Source organism: Micropterus dolomieu, linkage group LG09, assembly GCF_021292245.1.
Source record: "Micropterus dolomieu isolate WLL.071019.BEF.003 ecotype Adirondacks linkage group LG09, ASM2129224v1, whole genome shotgun sequence".
Classification (NCBI taxonomy): Eukaryota; Metazoa; Chordata; class Actinopteri; order Centrarchiformes; family Centrarchidae; genus Micropterus; species Micropterus dolomieu.
In genome coordinates, this window is record NC_060158.1 from 4,644,885 (window position 1) to 4,669,362 (window position 24,478).

At 39.4% G+C, this 24,478-nt stretch overlaps 2 protein-coding genes across 2 annotated transcripts in view; one reads left to right on the forward strand and one right to left on the reverse strand.

The window, feature by feature from the left end:
• Positions 1-20,259, reverse strand: part of clcn1a (chloride channel, voltage-sensitive 1a) — a 56,944-nt gene extending 36,685 nt beyond the window's left edge. Inside the window, exon 1 of the mRNA XM_046059557.1 lies at positions 20,187-20,259. The gene's annotated coding sequence lies outside the window, so the exon portion shown is untranslated. The remainder of the gene's footprint in view (positions 1-20,186) is intronic.
• styk1a (serine/threonine/tyrosine kinase 1a) lies at positions 16,984-23,507 on the forward strand. The gene is made up of 9 exons (XM_046059088.1): positions 16,984-17,032; positions 19,141-19,344; positions 19,487-19,723; positions 20,198-20,379; positions 21,144-21,224; positions 21,652-21,866; positions 22,137-22,177; positions 22,497-22,593; positions 23,312-23,507. Exons 1-9 carry the CDS (start codon positions 16,984-16,986, stop codon positions 23,505-23,507), a joined length of 1,302 nt encoding a protein of 433 aa, XP_045915044.1.
• The last annotated feature ends 971 nt before the right edge of the window (positions 23,508-24,478 follow it).

A 24,478-nucleotide genomic window follows, 5' to 3' on the forward strand; every position in this document is an offset into this window, starting at 1 on the left:
AACCTCTCTGGGTAGCGACTGTAACTAGTACAAGTGCACCAAGAACAGCCTTTGACCATATCTTAGAAAAATACAGCCAAAAAAAGCTAGAGAACGACTCCTTTTGCATTTGAGTCAGTGGAGCGCATCCATGAAACTGTTGGACCTCAGTTAGAGCGAGATCTATACTGCGCTGTGATTGGCCAGCTGTGTATTCGGGGCGTGGCTTAGCGAAGGGTCAGTTGTCTCCTCGCACATCCACTCCATCTGGGCTGACTTCTTAGAAAAGGCAACAAACGGTCTGACCCGCTTTGAGTGATTCTGTCACTTGTTTGTGAGAAGGCGATTAAGTTAGCCGCACCTTTGGGGTGCACACGTATTCAAGCCTTTATGGTAAATCCACTGATATTAATCCATTGATAATTGGATTGTATTCACAGAAAGTATAAAACATTGCATTGCATGTGTCCATTAAAAGTAAATGGACACGTCATTTACTTTACTGGACCCTCTTGGGCCTCGGACCCACCACAGTCTCTCGAAATCCTGTGGGAAACACTGAGTAAAAAGCACATTTTGACTATTAAATGTATGCAACGGTAAAAAAAAGGCAAAATAAATAGAAAAAATGTGAATGTTCTTAGGTTTCATTATATTTGGTTTCGGCTTCGGACATGAATTTTCATTTCGGTGCATCACTATTTTAGACTCAAGAAAATTCACACAGAAATGTCTTTCTTGGCAGCCCCTGTTTAACAAACATACAGACAGGCTCTTTGTGCTATTAAAAATTGGCCATGTCAAAAACCATGTGGTTAAACATGGTATGTAACAGCCAGTAGGGGAAATAATGTGGATTAGAGTTAGGTTAATTAAGCACTGAGTTTAATAAAAGAGATTTTACAGCTCTTCAAAAATTTTATTTTCTAAAGTAAAGTTGCTTTGTAATGTAGCCACATTACAAAGCAACTAACTTTAAAGCAAAATAACACAAGGAGGACTAGGGATGAATACAGCCAAACAATGATTGTTTGTTATTAACTTTGACAATAATCAAGACTAACAAATATATCATATTTAAAATACACTATGTAAAATGTCTGTTAGTAATAAGCGCAATGCAATGTATGGAAACATACATACTCAGTAGGTCTATTAAAGATTTTTTTTATCAATGTAAAATGTGTCTAGGTTCAAACTGACTGTGAAGTTTTAGACGTGTATGTTCCATTAATAAAATCTTGATGATTTTTTAATTTTATGAAATGCTGTCACAACTGCAGATAATGAAAAACTCACTTTTAAACTACATTCATTTGTTTCAGCTACACCACAGTCATCCTCACTCAGAAATATATTTACATCATATCCAGCTGATAACTATGATAGGAATGTTCAATCTGTGCGACTACAATATGAAAGGTTACTGTTCATTGATCAGTTTTATTCAGATTACTTTAAACAGTGATTACTGCAGCACTGTAGCGCACGGTAAGTGTTTAATGTCCACAGAGTCACTGTGTTATAAAGACGGACAGTGTAGCTTATAGATTTTATTCTGTGCTGAGGATAAATTTAGGATGTCCAACTCAGATCTGATTATAAAAGCGTTATGTTCAAGATCATGTTTGGGTAAAAACCAAAATACTAATAGCCTATTTAACCGTGATTTCGATGTTTCTAAAGACGTAATTGCGTTCCAATATGTGCTTTGATATCGACAGTATGAATGAGGAAATGAAACGGTGTGTGAGACAGCCGCCTCAAGCTCCGCAGGAGGGGAGGAGTCAGAGAGAAACTCAGCGTTAGTTGAAGTAAACCTCGTCCAGAGCAGGTTAGGTTCACAGCGTAAGTTGCCGGGGTTACAGACCTAGAGTTTATCTGATCTCGCTCTCTGAAACCGAAAACCCAGAGTTTCCCTCAACTCGGGCTCAGAGTTTTCACTAAACCTGCTTTCTGAAACAGGGCCCAGATATTACTTCTAACTAGACACTACGGTGGAAAGGGCATCATTATTTCTCCAAAACCACATAAACTGAATATCTATATTTGATTTGGTTGAGACACCCAAGTTGTATGTTTAGAAAATGTCATCAGCTATTTACTTCTTTGCAGTCCAGGACAAGAGGACCTCCAACATGGCCACCACAGAGTATGTTATGTTGTAAGAAATCCCTCCTTCCCACACTCACCCTCCTTTACCTCGTTCCACCTCTCCTCCTGTTTTCCCTCTTGACCACTGAAACTCTACTCTGCCCTAATCACGCACTCCTTTACCTCCTTCCTCCGTTGCCCCGTACTCTCCTTCCTTTCTTCCCCCCTCTCGCTCTCTCTGCCGGTGAAACACTACTCTGGGCTAAATTTAGTAGCAGTGTGATCCAATATTCCTCATTACACTTCCCACACCTCTCTTCCTCTCTCTCACCATCAGCATACCTTGCAATGCTTCATCCTATCCCCCCATTTCTCCTTTCTCTCCCTCTCTTTCCCTCCAGTTGTCTTTTAGTCCCTCAAAGAAGAGAGGAAGTATAAACTGATAAACTTTTCCTAACAGCTGAGTTTCCCAATATCCCAGCAGAGTGTATCTGCTTATGTAATTTAATGTACTGTTATAATACAATATAAGCATTTTTTAATACTTTCAGCAATATAAACACGTTTTTCTACAAAAGCAAAGCAACACTTCTCAAATCTTAACTGATTACAAGCAATCAATTCTGCCTTTATAAAATAACCTAAAATTAGCTAAACTTTTTGATTTAAATTTTTCAAGGTAAATAAGATAATGCATTGGACCAGACATTCAAAGCCAGCTTTCATAACTTTCCAGTTTTAGTAAAACTTGTACACATTTTGGTGGGTGGCAAAAAAATACTTGTTTGACACCCAGCCATGGTCAAAAGATGTTGGGCTGTCAAGAGCCTGTGTTTTTCCACAATCTCAAGAGCACACGTGCCACAGGTTTCTGTATAAAACACTGTACATAATGTATACATTTACTGAGCTGATATCTGTTGCCATAGACAGGTTTTTTTGTATACAAACACTAGTGGATGCGCACGCAGCCAGGGGCCAAAATCGCTTTGGTAACCGGTCAGAAGACTGTAGTCAACCGCTGTAATCAACGTAGATTACGCATTGTTTGTAAATTCCTGTTGACCTAATAATAAACTGCTATTTCAGAGTTGGATCTGTTTGTTTGTGTTTCATTTCTCATATTAATAGAAAATGCGTGACCGCGCTGCAGGTTAGCGAAACCGGTGTAGGTACCAGATGTGCTCGGGTGGTCAGATCTGCTCGGGGGCCTGCTCCTGCTGGCAACGTCAAATAACGTAATTGGCTGTACGTTTGTATGAAGACGTGGCAGATGGTGATTGGCTGTATGTCACAGTGTTTACGGACACTAGTTTTCGGTGAATTAAGTGAGTTAATGTTATTTATTTTATTTTTAATATTTTTGTTTTTTCACACACACACACAGTTTTATTTATTTATTTTAATTAATATATTTTTATTTTTTTAACACAAACACACTTACGCTTTGATTACTTTACGCTTTAACTAATTGTTTAATGAAATGTTTGGGGTTGATTGTTCTTATGTAGTTTGTATGATGCTTTGGCAATATTGTTGTAACACATTCATGCCAATAAAGCTAATTTGAATTGAACTGAATTGTTATGACACTAATGTTAGCTGCGGATCCACTTAAGCTAACGTGTGTATACGTTATTGCCATTTTGCCAAAGTAAATGTCAAATAACAGAAAAAAATATTTAATAAAAACCCGAAGAAGATCTGATACCTACATTACCTACATTAATAACTGGGGGACTATGTAGTTTGTCTGAGTAGCTTAAGTAAGCTACCGTTAGCTTAACTTGATGGGCAGCTAACATTAGCGTTGTAACCTTAATACACAGCTATTGCCAGGCTGTGTTAAAGGTTCAGTGTGTAAGTTATAGTGACATCTAGTGGTGAGGGTTGTGAATTGCACCCCCCCCCCCCCCCCCCACCGAAGTGCGCAGTATAGCTACGGGACAAAGATGTCATCTATGAGATTAAAGAGATAGCCAGTCAAGAAATGAGGTTTCTTTTAGATATATTAAGAAATTATATAAATGATGTAAAACCAAATGTTTTTTTGAATGTTATTGTTACTTTTTCATTAACAAACAACAGCCACATGAAGAAGAGTTACATGATGTCTTATACTCCTGTAATACATTATTTTACATCTTGGGAGGGTTGGCTCATCTGGAATAACATACCTAAGTAAATGAAGAAATTCTCAAACACTATCACATCTAGTGCATCAAGTATGACCACTGACAGATACCAGGACAATGAAGGCCTCACTGTTTCTGCACCACGGCCCATTTTAAGCTACATAATACATGAAGTTTACAGAGGCATTGTCAGGTGAGGATCAAGGCTCCTCTCACTTTGCTTAATTAGATAAGCAATCTGCAAATATTACCAAAATGTCTTTTTTAATTTTCTGAAATACAACAAATGTCATATTTGTGTGCACAGTGGGACACGATATCCAATAAGTTTTTTTAATGTAAATTCGGAAAGTATTTATTATTGGTCATTTGATAGGCACACGGTCTTGTGATATATCACATTTCTGTCCACGTAACAAAAGCCATAACAGAGCGCTGGAGAAGAACTATATGAAGTTACAATCCAACTACATATTTTTTCTACCAGCGCAGTAAAAGTTTAGCTCATCTTTTGGCTCATCTGAGCTTGGATGCTGGAAGCTGCCATTTTATTGCCAATTAGCGATCAGCTGATTCTCACAAACATATCATACAAACCCAAAACAGAGCGCTGGAGAGAGAGAGTGACAGCATGAAATTACTCCAACTAACATAACACCACAAGCCAAAGCACAGCGCTGGAGAATAAGTCAATCCAACTAACAATACATTTTTTTCTATCAGTCAGTAAAGGTTTAGCTGGCTGATGCTTCCATGCTCTAAGCTAACATTACGGTTTTATTGCTTAATTAATGTTACTGATCAGCTGATTGTCTTGCTAAGTAACCGGCAAAGCCAAACCACAGGCTGGAGAATAAGTAGGCTTCAAGCTAAATCTATCAAACAACAGCTTTCATTTGCATCGCTAAAGTCTGACAAACAAAGTTAATTATCTGTCGAGCAGAAAACAGACAACTTCAGCACCGCTTTGAAAACATCTGTCCCACATTAACATTATAGCCTTCCATCTGGGAAAATCCACAAAATCCGTGATTTCTGCCGTCAGCTGTCTGTCCCGACTCCGTCTGGCTGTCGGCTCTCGTGCTAAATAACACGTGTGCTCCTTCAGTTGTCCAAATGTCACTTCTCTTCTTACTTCTAATAAACCAGAAGATTACTGGGAGACTGTATATTACTATTATTATTAGCCCCTCTTCTTCTTCTTTGTACGTATTAACTGTAGTGATGGGCGTCTACACTACCGGAATTACACAAGCAGAAGAAGAACGCCGTGATGACGAAACGCGCTCTGTAGCGGTCTTTATACTCCACTGAAAATAATGTGGATCTTATATTGCATTTCTGTCAATAGAGCATCAGAAATATTACACACTGAACCTGAAGTCCCGTTTATTAAGTAGAGCTGTATTTCATTGTATAAATGAGCCATTAAATAAGATTATTTAACTTAAATAAGATTATTTAACGGCTCTGGGGTCTCCATAGTTGATCCAAAGACCCGTTAAAACTATATCCGTAAGCACTCCGACGTCCAGCCAATCACAAGCCAAAAGGCTAATGGAAGAACGAGGGAGAGAGGTATTCTTTCCACAGCTGCAAGAACTGTCATTAGGCCTAACTTAGCTGTGTCCCACTCAGAGATGCAAAGAACATGGTCTTCCGTAAACTTTGTAAGACCAGCAAAAAGCTTTCAACCGCGAACAATTTTGTATTGAAGCATCTGCTAAGAAACGTGAAACTTAGCCTGTAGAGAGAAACTCCGGCAGCTAACGTTACTGCCAATGAAGCATCCACTCAGCAGGAGAATCAACATTAATCAACGTATTGTGTTTTGTAAAAGCACTGAAAACTTGCAACATGCATGTGCAAAACATTTTTTTTTTATTTCAGACAGTGGTGTTAATAAATGTTATGTACTGTAAAAATCATACTCATTGATGCTGTTATGAATACGCAATCAGTTAAAATGTTGGGAGGGACCTGCTTTGTTTTTTATTATTTTTAAATAGCCTATATCCATAGCCTATATGATACAGCATCTTCTGGTTTGAGAGGCTGCAGTGTTTTCAGTTCGGCTGGTTGTTGAGTCCTCAGGTTAATTATTGTTCCAGTAAAGTGGATTCATTTCTAAAATGCGCTGCTGAACGGGTTTCCCGTCACTTTTAAAGACGAGGTGCGGTGGTTGAAAGTAATTGTAACATAACGAGTAACGTGACTATTCACTTTTAATACCCAGTAATAAGTAAAGTAATATTATTACTTTTTACATGAGTAATAAGTAAAAAATAAGTCATCACAATTTCTGAGTAATTTGCCCAACACAGCTGCTAGATATGCCGTATAAAACGATGTGCTGCGAGGACAGAATGCTGCTTTCTGCCCTGTAGATGCGCGCACATCTTGGTGATGATGTGGCACAGAAACCCATCTATATGGGTAAAAATAAACATGCATCAAAAAAATCCTACATATATGACACACAATCCTTTCTTGTTAATTCCTTGTCTGGACCAAATAATTTAATGCATATTTTAAGAAAATAAAAACAACATTTTACAAAGTGCAGAAAGAGAATAAATCATGACGCACAGACATTAGATCTGTGTGAAGCGATGAGGAAACTGTAACATTCTTCTGATCAATACATAAAACAAATGGCATATTTCCGTTTTCTACATTGGTTTGAACCGTTTGAGGTTTGACTGTCACTTCATGCCATCTCTTCTTCTGCAATGGTTTAGTTGCACCCGACAGGATAATTAGTGCTAGCTGTTTATCTCGATGAACCAACTATAAATATTTGCATAACAGTACTTGATGAAAATGCATTTTCATTCATATTTTCTTTCGCACATTTTCTGGATATTTGGTTAAAATTTGTGCTGTATTTGGATGTAAACTAAGCTATTGTTTTGTTGTTATATTGACAAAATGTCCAAAGTCATTTACCAGATGGACCCCTCTGCGTAGAGAGACATTCAGAGATATTTACTGATGATGTAGTGATGGCGACTTGGTGGTGGGTTTTTTTCTCCAAACAATTCAAAGGATCATATCACATTGTGAAAATGAGCTCCATTGAACATCATTTCTCAGCCCTCCGATGTCTGCATACCTCCACAGAGAGCTACAGTGTACAGCTGAATGTGAGCGCATGCCATAATAAGCAGTCATCTGAAGTCAAACTTAATGCATATGAAGGTCTTCTAAAATAGAGAAGGGTTTAACTCCATACAATCTCTAAATGACTTCCAACTCCCGACAACGTGCCCAACATATCACGTGGGGTGATTATTATTGTTATTATTATTGTTTTGTTTAATGTTTCAAATTTAGCCCCATCTGTCGAGCCAAGTTACAGTATCTTCAAGAGACCATTAAATATGAAATGATTAGATTCATACCAGTAGGCAGGGACACAGAGACAGAGCTGCAATGATTAATTAATCAAATTAGTCAACTATTAAATTAATTATATATAAATATTCTGATTCCAGCTTCCTATATGTGCATATTTCTGCTATCTTTAATAGGGATGCACCGACATTTTCAGTCCTGATATGTATACCAATACCTGGGCTTTGGGTATCAAACACACATTGCCAGTAGCATAAGAACTTGTTGGCGTAACAAAGCGTGAAATACCTCCAAACTGCTGACCATTGTTTTTAGCTCCCTTCATGCTAATTTAGCTCTCCTAGCAAAAGATTCGGGTCTTCCAGCGCACTGTTGACTCATTGCACAGTACGCACGTAAATGAATTGAACACATCGGCCCCCTTGTATCCGATGCCCGATCCAGCTATTTGAATCTGTGTTGCACTGATATCCGGTATCAGTCTCAGATCGTTGCAACATCATTCTTTACTCCTCTATGACAGTAAACAGAATATTTTTGGGTTGTGGTAAAAAAACCAAGAGACTTGATTATGTTACACGAAATACTGATTGACATTTTTTACTAATAAATTAATCGAGAGAATAATTAGTTGCAGCCCTACACTCACACTCATACACAGGCTAGATGACTTTGCACTTCCTGGAGTACACATAGGCATAGACTTTCGACAGCCACTAAATTCTATATATCACCATGATCACAAGCCCGCACATACCAGCCTATCAACACCTTTATTTCAGAATGATTCATCATCGAGTCTTTCAGGGTTTAAACCATGTTTTTGTATGAACTTGTTTTTAGTTTAAGAGATGCAAAAACTAATGCAAGGCTACAACAATAGGCTATATAGCTTCATATGTCTCGAAAGTAATCTGTGATTGTGTTATGATTACACTTTATTGATCTTTTTATATAGGGGAGGACTTTGTACAAACTCCCCTTGAAAAATCTCATTAAAAATGGCAGTGCAACTGTTTCATTAACATTTTGTTTCTGGCTGATCTGCAGCATGTTCTGCATTTTCTTTTTCTCCTCAACTTCTGTTAGCGCAAGCATGTTTTGTGCTCGGCACCAGAGGATCCCATTTAATGTGAAGTGTGACTCAAAACGAGGCTACTGCATCACATTGCATTACAACCTGCAAGTGTTTCTATTTTTCTGGCCTCTCAAGGTGCATCCCAAAACAACTCTGAGAACATCCAGGGTTATATAACAGTTACATCTCCAAAACCATGATGAAAATCCTCCAGATGTTCTGAGACAGCCTTCACAGCGCCTTGTCCCAAAACATACATGTCACTACATGAATGGTGAAGATTAGCACCATTGCAAATGCATGATGGGGTTTCCCCTCTTTGGAACACACATGGATAAGCACCCAGCACACAAAATGCACACTTTTTGTAGATGGACACAAATGTACACGTATACTCTGCATACACTTTCACACATACAAACATACTGTGTTACACATGTCACAGAAGTCCTTCCTACATGTGTTAAGACCAACTAAGCTTAAGAAATGAGGCGCAGAAAGGGTAGCAAACAGGTGGCCGGCAGAGAAAGAAGGAAACAGCGACAAACTGTGTATGTGCGTGTACTGTGCAATATGTGCATGCCAAGATGAGGGGTGAAGGAGGTGCACAGTGTCTGAGCACCTGTTGCGTGACCATTTGCGTGACCCTGTTGTTATAGATCAGCTAATTGGTCTTTACCATGTCTAACACACACACACACACACACACACACACACACACACACACACACACAGACACACACACACAGACACACACAGTATGCGGCTCATTCGCAGGCACACGCACAATAAGTTAACAGGCTCCATCCATGCACGTGCTGTTTGCACTGCCAATACAGGAGCGCATGCAAGAATTACGTAAGTGATTGAGGGAAAGAAAGTGTGGACACACGAGAGACAGAAATTAACATGACAGACAGGCTGACGCAGAGCAAGACAGATGGACAGAAAGAGCAACAGAGAGAGAAAGAATAAGAGGAACGAGAAAGGGACACTGACCAGGGTTTGCTTGTATCTCAGAGCCTTCCTTTCCGACGCATCTGCGGCCATTGACACACTGTCACTGACCCAAAAATAAACCCACCCGCTCACCGTCTGTCTCAGCATTACCAGGACCGCGATGGACGCCCAGCCAGGACACTGACACACACACACACACACACACATACACGCTACACTGGCACACATGGATACACATACGCACATAAACACACACTCTCTCTCACATATTCTGACATGGTGTAAACTAGTTCCAGCTGAGGTTACCCCCTCATGCCCCAAGCTCACTGCTCACCCCTGTGAAGCTGAGTGAGCAGAGAACAAGAAAGATCAAATGCCAGAAATTTCAAAGTGATTCTAAGTAATGTAACAAACACTTATTACTCAACTTCTAAAGAGACATGGGTGGTGGAGCCGAAGAAGCAATCGGCCACTGCTGCAAAGACCTGGGTCATCAAACACAACTACACTGTTGGCTTGTGGGAAGCCATTGAGGTATATCGAGTGCGACTAAATTTTTGTTCTCGCTCGGGTTGTGATGCTCAAAATAAAGGTTCCACCATTTCACAGTCGCTTGTTTGGTCACTATTAAAGTGGCTTCAAAGCACAGGGCACTTCCTGGGAGCTTGGAGGAAATGCAATGCTACAAAGCCGATCAATCACAGTTCTGCGTCACCGCAAGATTTTTCTGATCAGATCGCTCTGTCCAGCCCAAGCAACCAAATGTCACATCACAACATTAGCAATAACTTGAAGTGGTCAACTAACACTTAACACATCATTGCAAAAGCTGAACAAAGACTTCATTTCCTCAAGCAGCTTAAACATACCGGGATCAAGCATCAACTACTTCTTCTGTTCTACTCTGCTATCATCGAGTCCATTATTACATAATTGATTACAGTATGGTAGCACGGTCGGCCAACCAAAGAAAATACTACAGCGGACTGTCAACAAAGCATCCAAAATCATACCACTGCCCTCAGTTGAATCACTCTACACACATCAGACTATAAAGCGAGCAAAGAAAATCATCTCTGACCCCTCACATCCGGCTCACCACCTCTTCCAGCTCCTTCCCTCAGGGAGGCGCTACACAACGCTTCACAAACAGCTTTTCCCCCATAGCCATAAGGATTCTGAACTCACCTCTTTAGTTTAGTTGCCTTCTCATATATTACGCATGGACTGTGTTTTGTATTGTTACATGTTGTGAAGTGTATTGTCTATTTGTTTGTTTGTATTGTATGCACATGCAGAGCTTAAACATACTGTACCGAAAACAAATTCCACTGGCATTGTCGTGTGGCTAATCAATCTATCTGTCTATCTCCTCCCACTTACGCGGGTCCAAATAAATGCTCCATAACTACAGACATAACTTTTCATTTTTTCATAACATTTCATAACTTTCTGAACCGTCTCTGCACTAACTTAGTCTTCCTCCATGAATCATACACTCATGTTTTTCTCTCTCTTCAGCAGGGAACCCATGTAATAGCTCAGCAGGAAAGTAAAAGTGAAACATAAGTTCCACCTGTCATCGTTTCCTTGCGCTACCTTTCTTCATAATGTGTACTCCTTTCTGTTATCTTAGTAGATCATGTTGAGTTTAATTTAACAGTGCACGAGTATAAGTTCACAAATGGATACGTTCAGTTCACCAAAAACATGAGCACTTTTACTTAAAGGAGCTCTTTAAGAGCATTCATGCAAAACATTGAATGGATACACTGCCTGTCTGCGGCATCAAACCTCGGATTTTATTTGCAAGAAGTGGTCGTAGGTGGCAATGCATTTGCTTTTACACTTACATTCAATGTTGTCATAATGCCTCCGGAGGTGGTATGGCCAATCAGATCACAATCCGTCCTCAATGCATCCAGGGTGAATTTACACCTGTACTTTTATGTGGTCAAGCACTATCTGATTGCAATCCGATCCCCCAAAATGCATTTTAATGGCAGGTGTAAAGTGGGTCTATGTGATGAAGTCCCTGTGTGTTCATCAACAGTGAAGTAAACTGCCTTACAAAGACACAGAAACGTAGGATCAAATCCTAGCCAGTTCAAAGACTCAAATGAGTACAAAGTGATTTCATTCATGCAAAAAGAAATAGTCACGCAAGCAAAAGAAGGGCTGCTTGTCAGAACAATCAACACGATTAAGAAAAATCTTAAACTCGAAAAATAACTCATTTCTAAAAAAACAACTTGGCTAATAAAATACACAAAAACAGCAACATCAAAAACACTCCCAATCATTGTGCACCAAAACCTACCATTCAACTAAAGCAAACAATGCCTAACTCTGATGATTTGGTATTCCATAGCAAAACATATACGTGTGTGTCTCTGTTATGCTGTGACAATCCTATGGAAGCCGATACCAGAAACAGAATTAATTTACATAACAATAGAGTGAGAAGATCAAGATGTACTAAGCCAAAGTTTGTCAACCAGCGTAGTTTTAGTGGCTTCATAAAGGGAAATTTAATAAACAAAAACTGCATACTGTGTCAATTAAATCTACGGCCTGTGTAGGATGGATTTTACTGGTAACCTCAAGGTCACCAAAATGACATTTCACCCAAAAGCTGCAAATTCATGAAACAGTGAACCTTTAGGACCATTAGTGAAAACATTTCATTCTAGGTGGATAAGAATCAATAAGGTGGCTATGGTGAAACTCGACCGAAGTGCATTCAGTGTCTGTGGGTGTGTCAGCACAGCAGTGAAGTGAAGAGGGTGGAGGTGACCAAGCAGGTAAAAAGTCAGGATTATACAACATCAATGCTGACCAAACAAACACCACAGCCAGCGTCACACCTTTCAGCTAAAATAAAAGTGATAGGTGCATTGTCTGTTTGTATCTGGAGGCTCTAGACAATAAACTTTCATAAACCTCTCTATTAGTCTTTAATGAATCACAAAGCGTCTGAGGGACAATAAGGAAACTCAGTACTAGACATTACAGTGCGTTGCAATTGTACTGCAACTACATATGTTTGATTAAAAAGTCTTTGGTGTTGGTATTGCAACTCAGCCATTACAAGATACAACATTAAACACATCATGGTTAGTAGAAAAATATGCCATGTTGCCCCTCCACCTCATAACCCTATGTCTGACAGGTTGACAAATGCAGCCAGCTGACTGGAAACTTGACACATGCACATACGCACAAACACATGAACAGTGACACACAAATACATGCACATATCAAATACAATACTGACTGCAAGGTGTGTGCAGATGATAAGACTGACAAGGAAAAAGAGCTGGAGCGGTGGGTGTGGCCAACCTGAAAGTGAGAGACTGAGAGACTTGGGGAGTGAGAACACAGACTGGGTTAGTCACAGGAAAATAGAAAGAGATTCTAACATCACCAGTATCTTCAATGAAAATGTGTCTGCCTGTGGATATCACTACGTACTGCGGATAAACTACAAAAACATGAGAACAAAGCAGGTGGACTTGACTTTATCTCATAACTCTACACTTGGCTCAGAGGGACAGCTAACTACATGTTTTGGATACGAGGAGCATACGGAGTTTGACACCTGAACAGTCCCAGAGAATTGGTCAGGTAAGGTGAAAAAAAAAAAAAAAATAAATAAAATAAAAACTGTTGAGGCTGATTAAAAACTGTGGATGTGTGACTGAACACACATATGCGTGTAAAATAAATGCATGCACAAGTGTGATCAGATGGTGTCACTATATAACTTTACATTTTTGGAATTAGGTCTCATATGTGATATACAATACTTACATATTTAATACAGCTGTGTTTTGACACACCTTTTGTCTTTGTGTCTAACAGCATATTTTAGTACCTGTTCTTGTGCTCTGTGTGTGTTTGTGTGTGTGTGTGTGCGCGTCTGTTGTGAAATGACCCAGACATTTGTTGTGCTTGCAGGTATTTGTTAATGCCGGGTATTTATTGGTGCATGTGATTATGAATGAAAACAATGCAGACAAACTGGTTCAGTGACATCAATACTTTCTAAAGGTTAGAGGACAGTTTCAGTGTGTGTGTGTGTGTGTGTGTGTGTGTGTGTGCGCGCGTGTGTTTAGTCTTTAAAAATGCATTAATTGTAAAATCACCATGTAGCAGGGTCTCAAAACTTTACAGTTCAAATAATACAAAAGACAAACACACTGCTATCAAATAAAAGTAAAAGTAAAATAATTAGTTTAAATAAAACGGTTGCATTAGAACACAGTTAAAATAAAACAACCACTACATACCAGTGTAACTTCATATGGGTGTATGTGTAACACAGAGAGTACACTCTACAATGAAATACTTCCATGCTCTTAGAGGTGAGGATGACGCTGCAATATTAGAGACACAAACACAGTTGGATCCTGTACTGCACAGTTAATGTGTTGTGAAAGAGCATCTTCAGTCTGACGCTAATAATAATATTACATCACCACAATGGCCCGTGGTGTACATTGGTTATACAATGTTTTAATTTATGTATTTATTACAGCACTTTGATATTTGCCGAGTTTATTATATGCTTATATTTAGCTTGACCTCATTTCTGTTTCTTCATCTAATGTGCAATTAGGAGTATCGGAGTACTTGGTGAGTACTCGGATAACAGTGGAATCTAACAAAGTTAAGGAGGAGTCTACCTGTACCAAACAAATACTGTTGTGAACGCCTACATCTCAGCAAGCAATGTTTTAAATACCACTAAGGCTGACAGAGAAGCCGTACTCTTGGCTACATTTGTTAAAGAAATTAAATGAACAGGAGGACAAGAGTATACATGCTCAGTGAAACCATCAGTCCTAAATAGGTGTCCTTCATTTTGACCTTCTGATCTGATCTTCTATAGCTCTTTCATACAGTTGAACGTGTTCAAATATAAAGGATCAAATGTCCTCAGGGGAAATTTGCATACAAGCACAGAAACCCTCCTATTTAGTTCACACTCTCACTTCCCTTTTAAGTTCTAACTTCTTCATTAGTTATGTTTTAATGTACTTCCCTTCCCTCTGTATTACTGTGTTCTGACACTGAGTTTGCTTTACAGATCTTTAACTGTTTGAAACTGCTATAATAATGATGATAAGTGAGGATTCTTTTCAGGGGGTTTCCTGCATCGAGACTTTCTAAACTCTTACCATGTCAGCTAAAATGAAACATATCACTTTTTTGTTGCATACATCACTATACAATCGATAAATTGCTCCATGGTAGCAGAATGATAGACTCGCACTGGTCACTCTGCATTAATAAAATGCAGAGAGAATACAGGACAACTGGAATTACTTTTAGCTAAAGACTTTCACCTGAAGGTCTCTGCGGTTATTATTTAACTGTCTTGACAAATGCGTTATTGCTGCCTTTTTAAATTACAACAAACAATGATGGAAGGACTCTCTCTGAAACTCACACAAGTAGAACATTATACTGATAAACAACCAAACTTCCTCAACTCAAAAAACCAACCGATCAGCTACGCCATACATAGAGGTGTCATTTGACCAAAATAGCAGAATACTGTAGGGCTGAACAATTAATTAAAATATTATGAGGAAAATGGCCAAGTGAAAGTACACATTTTAATAAAGGGTCACAACATACCATAATAAACGAAGCATCGTGGTGCTACAGAGACACCCCAGCCTATAAATCATATTCTTCCGACTAGGGATGTAACGGATCACAAAAGTCATGGATCAAATCACATCATGGTTTTGAGTCACGGATCAAGGACCAGCAAAAAAAAACAAAATAACAATACCATACCATGCGTATCATGATCAACTAAGATGCTTTACACTCCTACTCCAGACACCAGACATGAGTGGGGATGCTTGTTTGCTATAGACCCCAGCAATAATCACATCATTATTTTTTTTTTCAGTGAAAATGAAATGCAAAAAAATATGACTTATGTTGCATTTGCAGCATCAATCAAAAATAATGGCAATATGATTTTTTATATGGTAAAAATAACACTACTGATGTGAGACCTTTGAAATAAACAGTCCTACGGCACTGTTAAAATACAGTAGTATGTCTGGTATATCATCTGTGTGATTTGAGAAGTTTAGTGGGCTGCTGCATGCCAGGTTATCCTTTTAAGTAGGCTTGGGCGGTATCAAAGTATGGTAACAGTACACCAGGGTACTTAGAAATCCAGATGGTATGACTGTCAATACCATCAAAAATAAAGATGCTCCTCTTTCTGTAACACTGATACAGTATTGAGGTTGTGTATTGTAGGTGGGAGACGCCACATGAAATTGACTGACCAATGCACTTTTCCAGCAATTGGGAAACGACTGACTCACACATGAAAGCTTTACTTTGGTCTTGAGAAGCTGCAGACTTTATCCGCTGACAAACTGTAACCTACACTGCACATTTACTACTGAACTTCACTGCTCACCTTTTCCTCGGCATTCACCGTTCACTCTCTGCCGCTTGCTGTCTCTCCCTCAATCACACACTTTGTACGCTCAGAAAAAGGAGCGACTGCGAGTGGTGGGGATAATATTACAGGACTAGTAAAAAAGAAAAATGACTCTGCCCCCGTTTGGGAGTATTTTGAGACAAAGCTGTGTGCACATCATCTCTGTTCAGCCCACTGATATATCTGCCGCGGCGACAGGTGTCAGCAAGATCTCTAGAAAAAGGGCACTTATCTGCTCCTCCTTGACTTGTCTAAGTTGACTAATTGCATATTGGACACACAGCAATGAAGGCTAGACAATGTCATACATGCTACAATGACTTCTTTCACCAGCAGCTCAGCTTTTATGTGTAATTATATTTTTTACTTTAATACTGTCATATACAGTATCAGGAAGGTATGAATAAAAAACAAAAAGATAACGCTTAAGTCTACTTTTCACTTTCAAGGCTTTTTTATCTACTTTGGATGACTGTTGAGCAATGGTAATGCTGATCTTTGCAGTATGTTACTGAACACTGGTTAGCTTCATTTTTATATTTGCTGTGCAAGTCAAGATAAAAAAGGTCAAAGTTTATATTTGCAAGTCAAGATAAAAAAAATACCACACTAAATATTTACAGTATTTTCTAATGTGTTGACCACTAGTCAACATCCTTCGGGGTGTGTGCGCTGATATTAACTGGAACTTCACTGATAGCTCTGACCGCACAGTTAAATTCTGAACCACCTACTTCCTCCAGCTACTGCTGCATATAGAGTTATTAGAGTGGCATATGCTGCATCACTCTAGCTAAGCTTAGGGGATTTAGGGTGGCTGCTGAGCAGAGGTAATGTTGATCTCTTCCTCCAGCTGATAGTAATGTTGATCTATCTATGTTCCTGTCTTTTTCTCCAGCATGTCATCCTCCACGGCTGATCCCCGTACATCAGTCGACAACCTCAGCAGTAAGGAACTCAACTGCCACTTTTCAGCGGTCTCCTTCTCATCATCATCATCTCCTACGCTTTTCTCCCTTTCTACCCTTCGTCCTCAACCCGTCTACTCTCATGTCTCTCATCTCCCTTTTCCTTTCCTTCTTATCCCCTCTTCAGATTCCTCCTCTCCTCTGCAAATGTCTCCTGCTTCCTTTTCAAACCCGAAACATCCTAATATTTCTAGATCTGGCAGCTCATGTTAAATTTATTTGACATCTCTGGGGAAAATGAATGGGAAAAAAATACTGGCTCAACCTTCTACTTCACGTGCATATTATATACTATATATTTTGCCTCTTGTATCTCTTTTTTCACAGTCTCTGTTGCTTCCTGCACTTTTGGCCCACTTTATCCATTTGGCTTTTTACTTTTCACTATTACAGATGCCTTCCTGTCTTCCTGTCTCTATTACCTTTTGCTTAATCTTCCTCCGTTATTAGCAGCCTCACGTCAGCCAGTTGCCAGGATTTATCTTTCTATATATTGTCTCGTTTTTCAGTGCCTTAAGGTAAATGCCAGCAGCTACCTATTTTTGGCTGTAACCCTAGTAAACCAGCAGACAACAGACAACTAGTGAATGTTTCTGCTGAGGTCATACTGACATGAGACATTCAGCTACCAAACAAAGAGCTAGGATCAAAGCCAATATGGCGATACCAAAGAAAGAAGTGATCTGACAGTGAACTGAGCTCTTTCTTGGTATTTACCAACCATGAGGTTTATCATTATTTCCATTTATTTAACTATAAAACGCTCCGTTGCCGTCTGCAATCATGTTGCAGCATCCAGCTTCCAGATAACTGCTGATTCACAGATACTGCTGGGAAGTCTTTGTGATCACACTGTTAATTATTATGTTAACTAGATGAGCTTTTCAACAACCACACCAGTATTTATTTTTTTTTTTACCAGGTTTTAGCTTTACTTCAGATCGTGTGGTTATCCCACATGCCTGTTTTTTTTCCCCAGCACAAATGCAGCTTATCATTTTTTAATTAATCAATTTTGTATAAAGCTGCCAGGAAAACCTAATCACATGAAAAACGACACAGGTGCCAGCAAATATTTACAAATCTTTAGTCATAATCACTCACAAGATTATTATAGGTTATATAACAGTTATAGGCTGTAAAATATATTGTTTTACTATTCACACACACACACACACACACACACACACACACACGTTTCAGTTGTGTGGAAACTGCCAGACACAGCTATCAGAAAAGTGGTTTACGGACATGCATGTAATCAAACAATCAGTGCTGTCTGAACCTCTTCTACTCTGAATGTCAATGCATGACTCATCCTTGTGTCAGCATGCCAGTCTCACTGTCTAATTACAGCCCAACTGTGTTATGTTGAGAATGCAGCCACAATGCAGTAGGACTAGGGTTGTTTCATTTTCAGCCAAGTATGGTAGAAGCAGTGAGCAATGCAGTAACATGAAAATGAGAAGCAATTGTGATAAATGCTGTCCACATGCGTTCAAATATGCGACTCGTTATCATAGTGACATAGGCTATAACTGAATAAATTCCTGCAGTTGTTGACTGGGACCTGATAATATTATTGCTTTTAATTAATCTGATTTAAAAGTTCTTTGTTGCCCAGCTTCAACAGACTGAGGGTATTGATAGTTGCATTCAAATAGTGACATGCTTTGCTATACTACTGTCCTCTAGCTATGTGTCAACATATCAACACTGGTGTAAAATGGACAATGATGTAATGTTACTGTCAACGCTTGAGAGGTGCAACCTTTTGACCAGCCAATGCATTCATCCGGTCAAAGTGTCTTAACCAGGTTGAAACCAAAACCTGCACAACCTTGCTGTCAGAGTAATGAGGAACATCATTCTGAGACACAAATGCATGCCCACAGGCGAGTTCAAGACCGTACTGTCTTAACTTAAGTAGAAGAAACAGGCCGTTAGGACATTCCCGCTGTGCAACAGTCTTTCTAATCAAACCAACTTGTCACTTTGCGCACAGATAACCTGACACTATACAGTCTAGAAAAAGTATTGCCTCTTGGACCTGACATTAACACTTGTACCTCTCTCTTTCTCTCTCAGTCATAAAGGAGCATGAGGTGGAGGTGATCATTGTCCCCTCACTGCTCATCCTGGCCACCGTCGTCACCTTAATGGCCGTGTGCTTCTTGAGGTATTGTCCTGAACGGAAGCGGACACGGACCACCGCCCCTAAACGCAACCACAGCTCATTGCACAGACACACACAGAGGCACAGCCACAGACATCGCCTACAGGGCATTGATGGTGAGCAAGCGTGCAGAAGTCTATGTGTCCGTTTTTCATCTTATTCTGGTTACATTTTTCATTGGAACAAAATTTTCCAAAGAACTACACATACATTTATTTATTATTCTGATCTGTTCTCTCTCTCTCTCTCTCTCAAAAGCACCCCCAGGGCTAAACCCACTGGAACATGAAGAGCTGCCAATGTCAGTTCAACAAGTTCAGCAGAGTGTCGGGCCAACGCTGGCTGCAGTACCACAGTTGTCCACAGACAGGCATCCTGGAGCCTTCAGCCAGGTCACAGCCCTGCCACTGTCCTTCGCTATTAATCCTAATGACACAGTCAAGGTCTACAGAGCACGCATGGACAACAGGGATGTCATCCTCAGAGTGCTGAAAGGTAAAGTGAGTTGTACAAAACCAACTCTCAAACACAGACCAACTGCTTGCTGCATGCCTGTTGAATAACTGCAGAGAAATAATTTTGTTGTGCTCTCTCCTCATCTTCTCAACAATAAGATATGAGAAATGGTTTGATATTTGGTTTACAGACACTAAAGTTTTATACTTGGTTTTGGTTCAAATCAGAGCTTCCATAATCTCAAAGACATCAAATATAGGACTTCTTCAGTGAGGTTCCACGTTCAACATCTCTAAATGATTGATGGCACAGAAGCCCTCGTTTTTTTTTTTATGACTTTTCAAATACAGAATGTATGGTTAAATCTTTATGAAATAAAGCTAAATACGCAGTAAAGTAACTGAGTAAATGTGAAGCAGGGTGGTCTTGAAAAAGAGAGCAATGCTTCTCACTGAATGTTGCACGGTTGAAAAAAAGTAAACAAGCTATTCTGTTATCTGACCTCTTTCTCAGAATCAGCAAACAGCAGTGAGAAGCAGCACTTTTTGGGTTTCGCTTCCTTCGTGTCAGGACTGGGTCCGCACCCCTTCCTACCTGGTCTCCTGGGTGTGGTTTCAGTGCAGTCACCCCTAATGATGATTGTGGAGGAGCTGCAGCACAGAGACCTGTTGGGGTTCCTGTGGAGATGTCGACAGGTACGGTAATCTATTAATTACCAAAACACAGACAAATTATTTTGAAACAGGTGTGCGCTGTGGTTTAAATGAAAAACTGCAGGGTATGTGTTCATTTCAGAAGGCAATATTTAAATGCCATCTGCAACTAAATCTTATTTCAAGCTAGACACCGGTGATGAAAGTTTTGCGTATGAAAATAGCCAGGAAAACAAAGAGAGGAAATCATACAATTACAAGGAACATTTAGTCCAGCCATGTTTAGGGTTGTGTAGTGCAGAGAGATATCTGCATGGTTTGGATTTTTAGCTAACGACCCTCTGCCAACTATTTAAAACCTCAGAAGGAGAAAAAGAAAAAATCTAATATTTCCGTAATGCCCCAAAATCATTGGCACAGAAGTGGACTCTGTTTACATTTAAATAGTAGGGTAATTAACTCTAAACCCTGGCCATGACTGTTAAGACTGTGACTTTGAAAATATAGTGTAGTTAAAGTAATTACCAATCTCGGCATTTGTGGGCCATTACAGAGCAATATTAGACACACTAGTATCCATAATTACTTGACAGTGGCAGGTACAGTGTATTCACCTACTTCCAAGACACAGGCTAGCCTGACAAAGATTTGGTCCAGTGTGGTAGCTGTCAACAGAGAGAGAGAGACATCACAGAACATAGAGACACATCTAGCAGTCTGACTCAAAGGGCTAATATCCAACAATAAGGAGACAAGATTTTTTACATGTTTCCTTTTCTCTTCCTTCTCCTCCTCTCTTTCTGAAGGATCACTCGGATTTAGAGTCTCCATTTGACATGACCGAAAAGAGGATCTTCACCATGGCAGGACAAGTGGCCTCTGCTCTGGTTGGTTAAAATGTCTGTCAGTGTCTCTCACTGCTCCGTGGACAAACAGACTGTATTTGTGGGAATAATTTGGGAGAGATACCTCATTTGTCTCCCTGCTAAGTATCTCCTATAGTGTCCCAATTTGTTATTATTTGGTGGTAAGCAAAATTCCCTCAGCTTATCTATGTCCATCTCCCAGTTTCCCCTTGATATCTCAATTACAGAGCAAGCACAGAGTATGTTCACGCTTCAGATCAAAGTTATGTTGGTATGCTGTCAGGTTAAACAAAGTACAATTTGAATTCTGCAAAAGTCTGTTTGATCTTCATATTTCTTGTAGCATCCTTGTAGTGCTGAACTGTTCTACTACTCCACAGCCAGGTCCTAAAAGCCCTAAATTCCAGCATCCCTCTTATCACCCTGTCTTAATCTGAAAATCTTCTAGGAGTACCTGCACAGTCAGAGCTGCATCCATGGCAACGTGGGAGCTCGCAGCGTTCTGGTTGGTGGAGATCTGACAGCAAAGCTGTGGGGATTGGGCTCAGCCTACCGCAGGACAGCACAGGCCAATTCACCAGGCGAAGTCGAGGACATAGAGCTGAAGAAGTGGCAGGCACCTGAAGTGCTAGGCAGAGGAGCCATCAGTCAGAGCAGTGATGTGTGAGTGTCCAAATCCTCTGTAAAAAAAATGTATGTAGATGACAGAATATAAAGAACGTCATTGAAATATCCCAGCCAGAGTATTCAAAGCTTGATATTCTAGCTCGATTGTTTGTTTTTATTATAATCTCAGGACGGTGAATAACTGATCTATAGAGATAAGATGGATTTTAATTTGTGATCAAAAAGCAAAAGCATACACGCAATATACACATAAATCCAATTCCCTTTACTGACAAAATACCCTTCTCCAACGCTTTTTTTTGACAGATGGTCCTTTGGTATCCTACTCTATGAAATGGTCACATTGGGTAGGTGTTTTTAAATTTTAGACATAGCTTCAAGAGAAGTTATTTATTTAATGAATCATAGAATTGAACTGCATAACATTTAAGTAAAAGAAAATTAATAGTACACTAAGAGTCACTGTGGTGGATACTTAAGCACATTCAAATAATTCATACAACAGGGGTGAACTAGCCAAACTAGATCCTATATAAATTGTTAAAAAAGGTAGATGCATATTTCCTAAATTTTTGTAACCTTGGCATTGGAGCTTAGAATCCTTTTAGTTCATATTGATTAAGTAAAGAGACTTAAATATAATCTATAATTCTCCCATGTATACAGGTGACCCACCGTTTGCGCAGCTCATGGTGACTGAACTTCTGCAGTATCTACAAAGAGGAAAGCATCTCAATCGGCCAGCCTCCTGCTCCAACTCAGTGTAAGACAAGAAGCAGATAATTTTTTATTAAACTGTAGACCGCCAAGCTTGCACGCTGGAAACACAGTGTGCAGGGTCTTTATCATCAGACACAAATGATGTAGAGTCATCATGACATCCACTGAAAGTAAGATAGCCTACTTTTTGAATAGTCAGATGACATGTAAATGAAATGCATTTTTTCATCACAAAGTGTGATGTAACAATGCATTTCCCTATCCAACTATCAAAAACAGTGCTTCCAATTTGATACATTTACTATAACACAATATATTCTTCCACCTCCTAAACAGTTTGTCATCCATATTAACTTAAAATCAGCAAGCAAGTCTAGACATGACCTAACATGTGCGTCCACTTGGTCAAGCTGGTTAAACAGAGACATATAAAAGTATATCTATATACTTAATTAGCAAAGCTAGTAACATTAGTTAATGTTAATAATCAAACTTAACTAAAATGACTGCATTTGCTACTTTTGTTTCATTGTTTTACTTTAGCGAAGGCAAATAACAAAAAGAAATACTCTAAAGGTAACTTACATTTTCAAACAATTCACAAGTTAACACTTGTCAAATACATTTGATCGCTCATGAAGAAGAACACACCAATAAAATGCTGTAATAACCTGCTAACTATGTTTTTACACCAGGTAGCGATAATACACATGTATATTTCGCTGGGTTCAAGTTTTAAAATGTTTTACTCTGGTCATCAGGTACTCCATCATCAAGTCCTGCTGCCACTGGAGCCCCCAACAACGTATCTCAATGCCGGAACTCATTAGAATCCTTCAGGCGAGAGAGAAATCAGCCAATGGGAGGACAGTTCTCCGAGTGCCTGAACCACTGGACATCGGGAAATACCTGAGGGAGGCGGGATATGGAGAGGCATGCAACTATGCTGTGCTTTGATTGGCTGAGAGTGTCATCAGTCAGGACTTCATTGGCGGTGTTGTTCTGCACGCACCTGGCAGGGGAGTTCACACCTGGCAGGGGAGTTCACACCTGGCTGACAAAATAGGTGCATGCAAATATCTGCATGGAGTCTATAACATCTGTTATGCTGAAAAATGAAGCCACCTCTTAAGTGGTGGTCCTTTTCAGACACTTTACTGTGCACATGATCATCACATATGCTGAATCTCAAGGAATGCTTCTTCCACTACTTCTACTTCTACTTCATAAAGTTTACTTTGAATCATTTCTCAGCATTGATGAACCCCACAAAGTTGTTTTTAAACAGTTCTTGGAGGTGCATGCAAGTCTTGAATGTTACATGTGTGAGCAGGTTAATTGTTGCTTTAAAGGTAATTTACTTAGAGGAGTGGTGGTTAGTGTTAGCTCCTTAGGTTTAATGGCAGATTAGCTTTTATTCTGTGGATAACATAAGCTACTGGTTTATATAACATTTTTGTAAAGACTTGATCAAGGGCATAGGTCTGCAAGTGTCTTAAGATTCGGTTTTTCTGAATGAACTATCTCAGAATTACAAGATCATTTTTTCATGGGGGAAAAAAAAATCTGCTTTGTTTTTCTGAATTAACAGATACCTCAAAATGCTCCTAGAAGCTCTCACCTGCATGGAGTAGGCCACTGTTGCTGATGCAGCCTCCAACAGCAGTGCTGGGATAGGATAGTCCTATATGATTTCAAGTACTTGGTCAACAATACCATCTATATTACTTAAAGAAAGGAGTATTTCCCAATGTCTCAAACCCAAATTAAAACTGGATTGAACTAAATGGGTGGGACATGTTTACCTCCACCAAATCAGCTAAACAAGAGCCTCTCCTGGGATTTTGAGGTACATTATCTGTTAATTCAGAAGGAAAACAGAGTATTTTTTTTTTCCAAGTGAATGCGTTAAGCTTCCATAGTGTGTG

Bases quoted from the DNA above. Each gene is read 5' to 3' on its own strand.
- styk1a (XM_046059088.1), top strand. From the start codon at position 16,984: ATGTCATCCTCCACGGCTGATCCCCGTACATCAGTCGACAACCTCAGC. The intron at 19,345-19,486 runs GTGAGCAAGCGT...CTCTCTCAAAAG, and splicing joins TCGCCTACAGGGCATTGATG to CACCCCCAGGGCTAAACCCA. The intron at 22,594-23,311 runs GTAAGACAAGAA...TCTGGTCATCAG, and splicing joins GCCTCCTGCTCCAACTCAGT to GTACTCCATCATCAAGTCCT.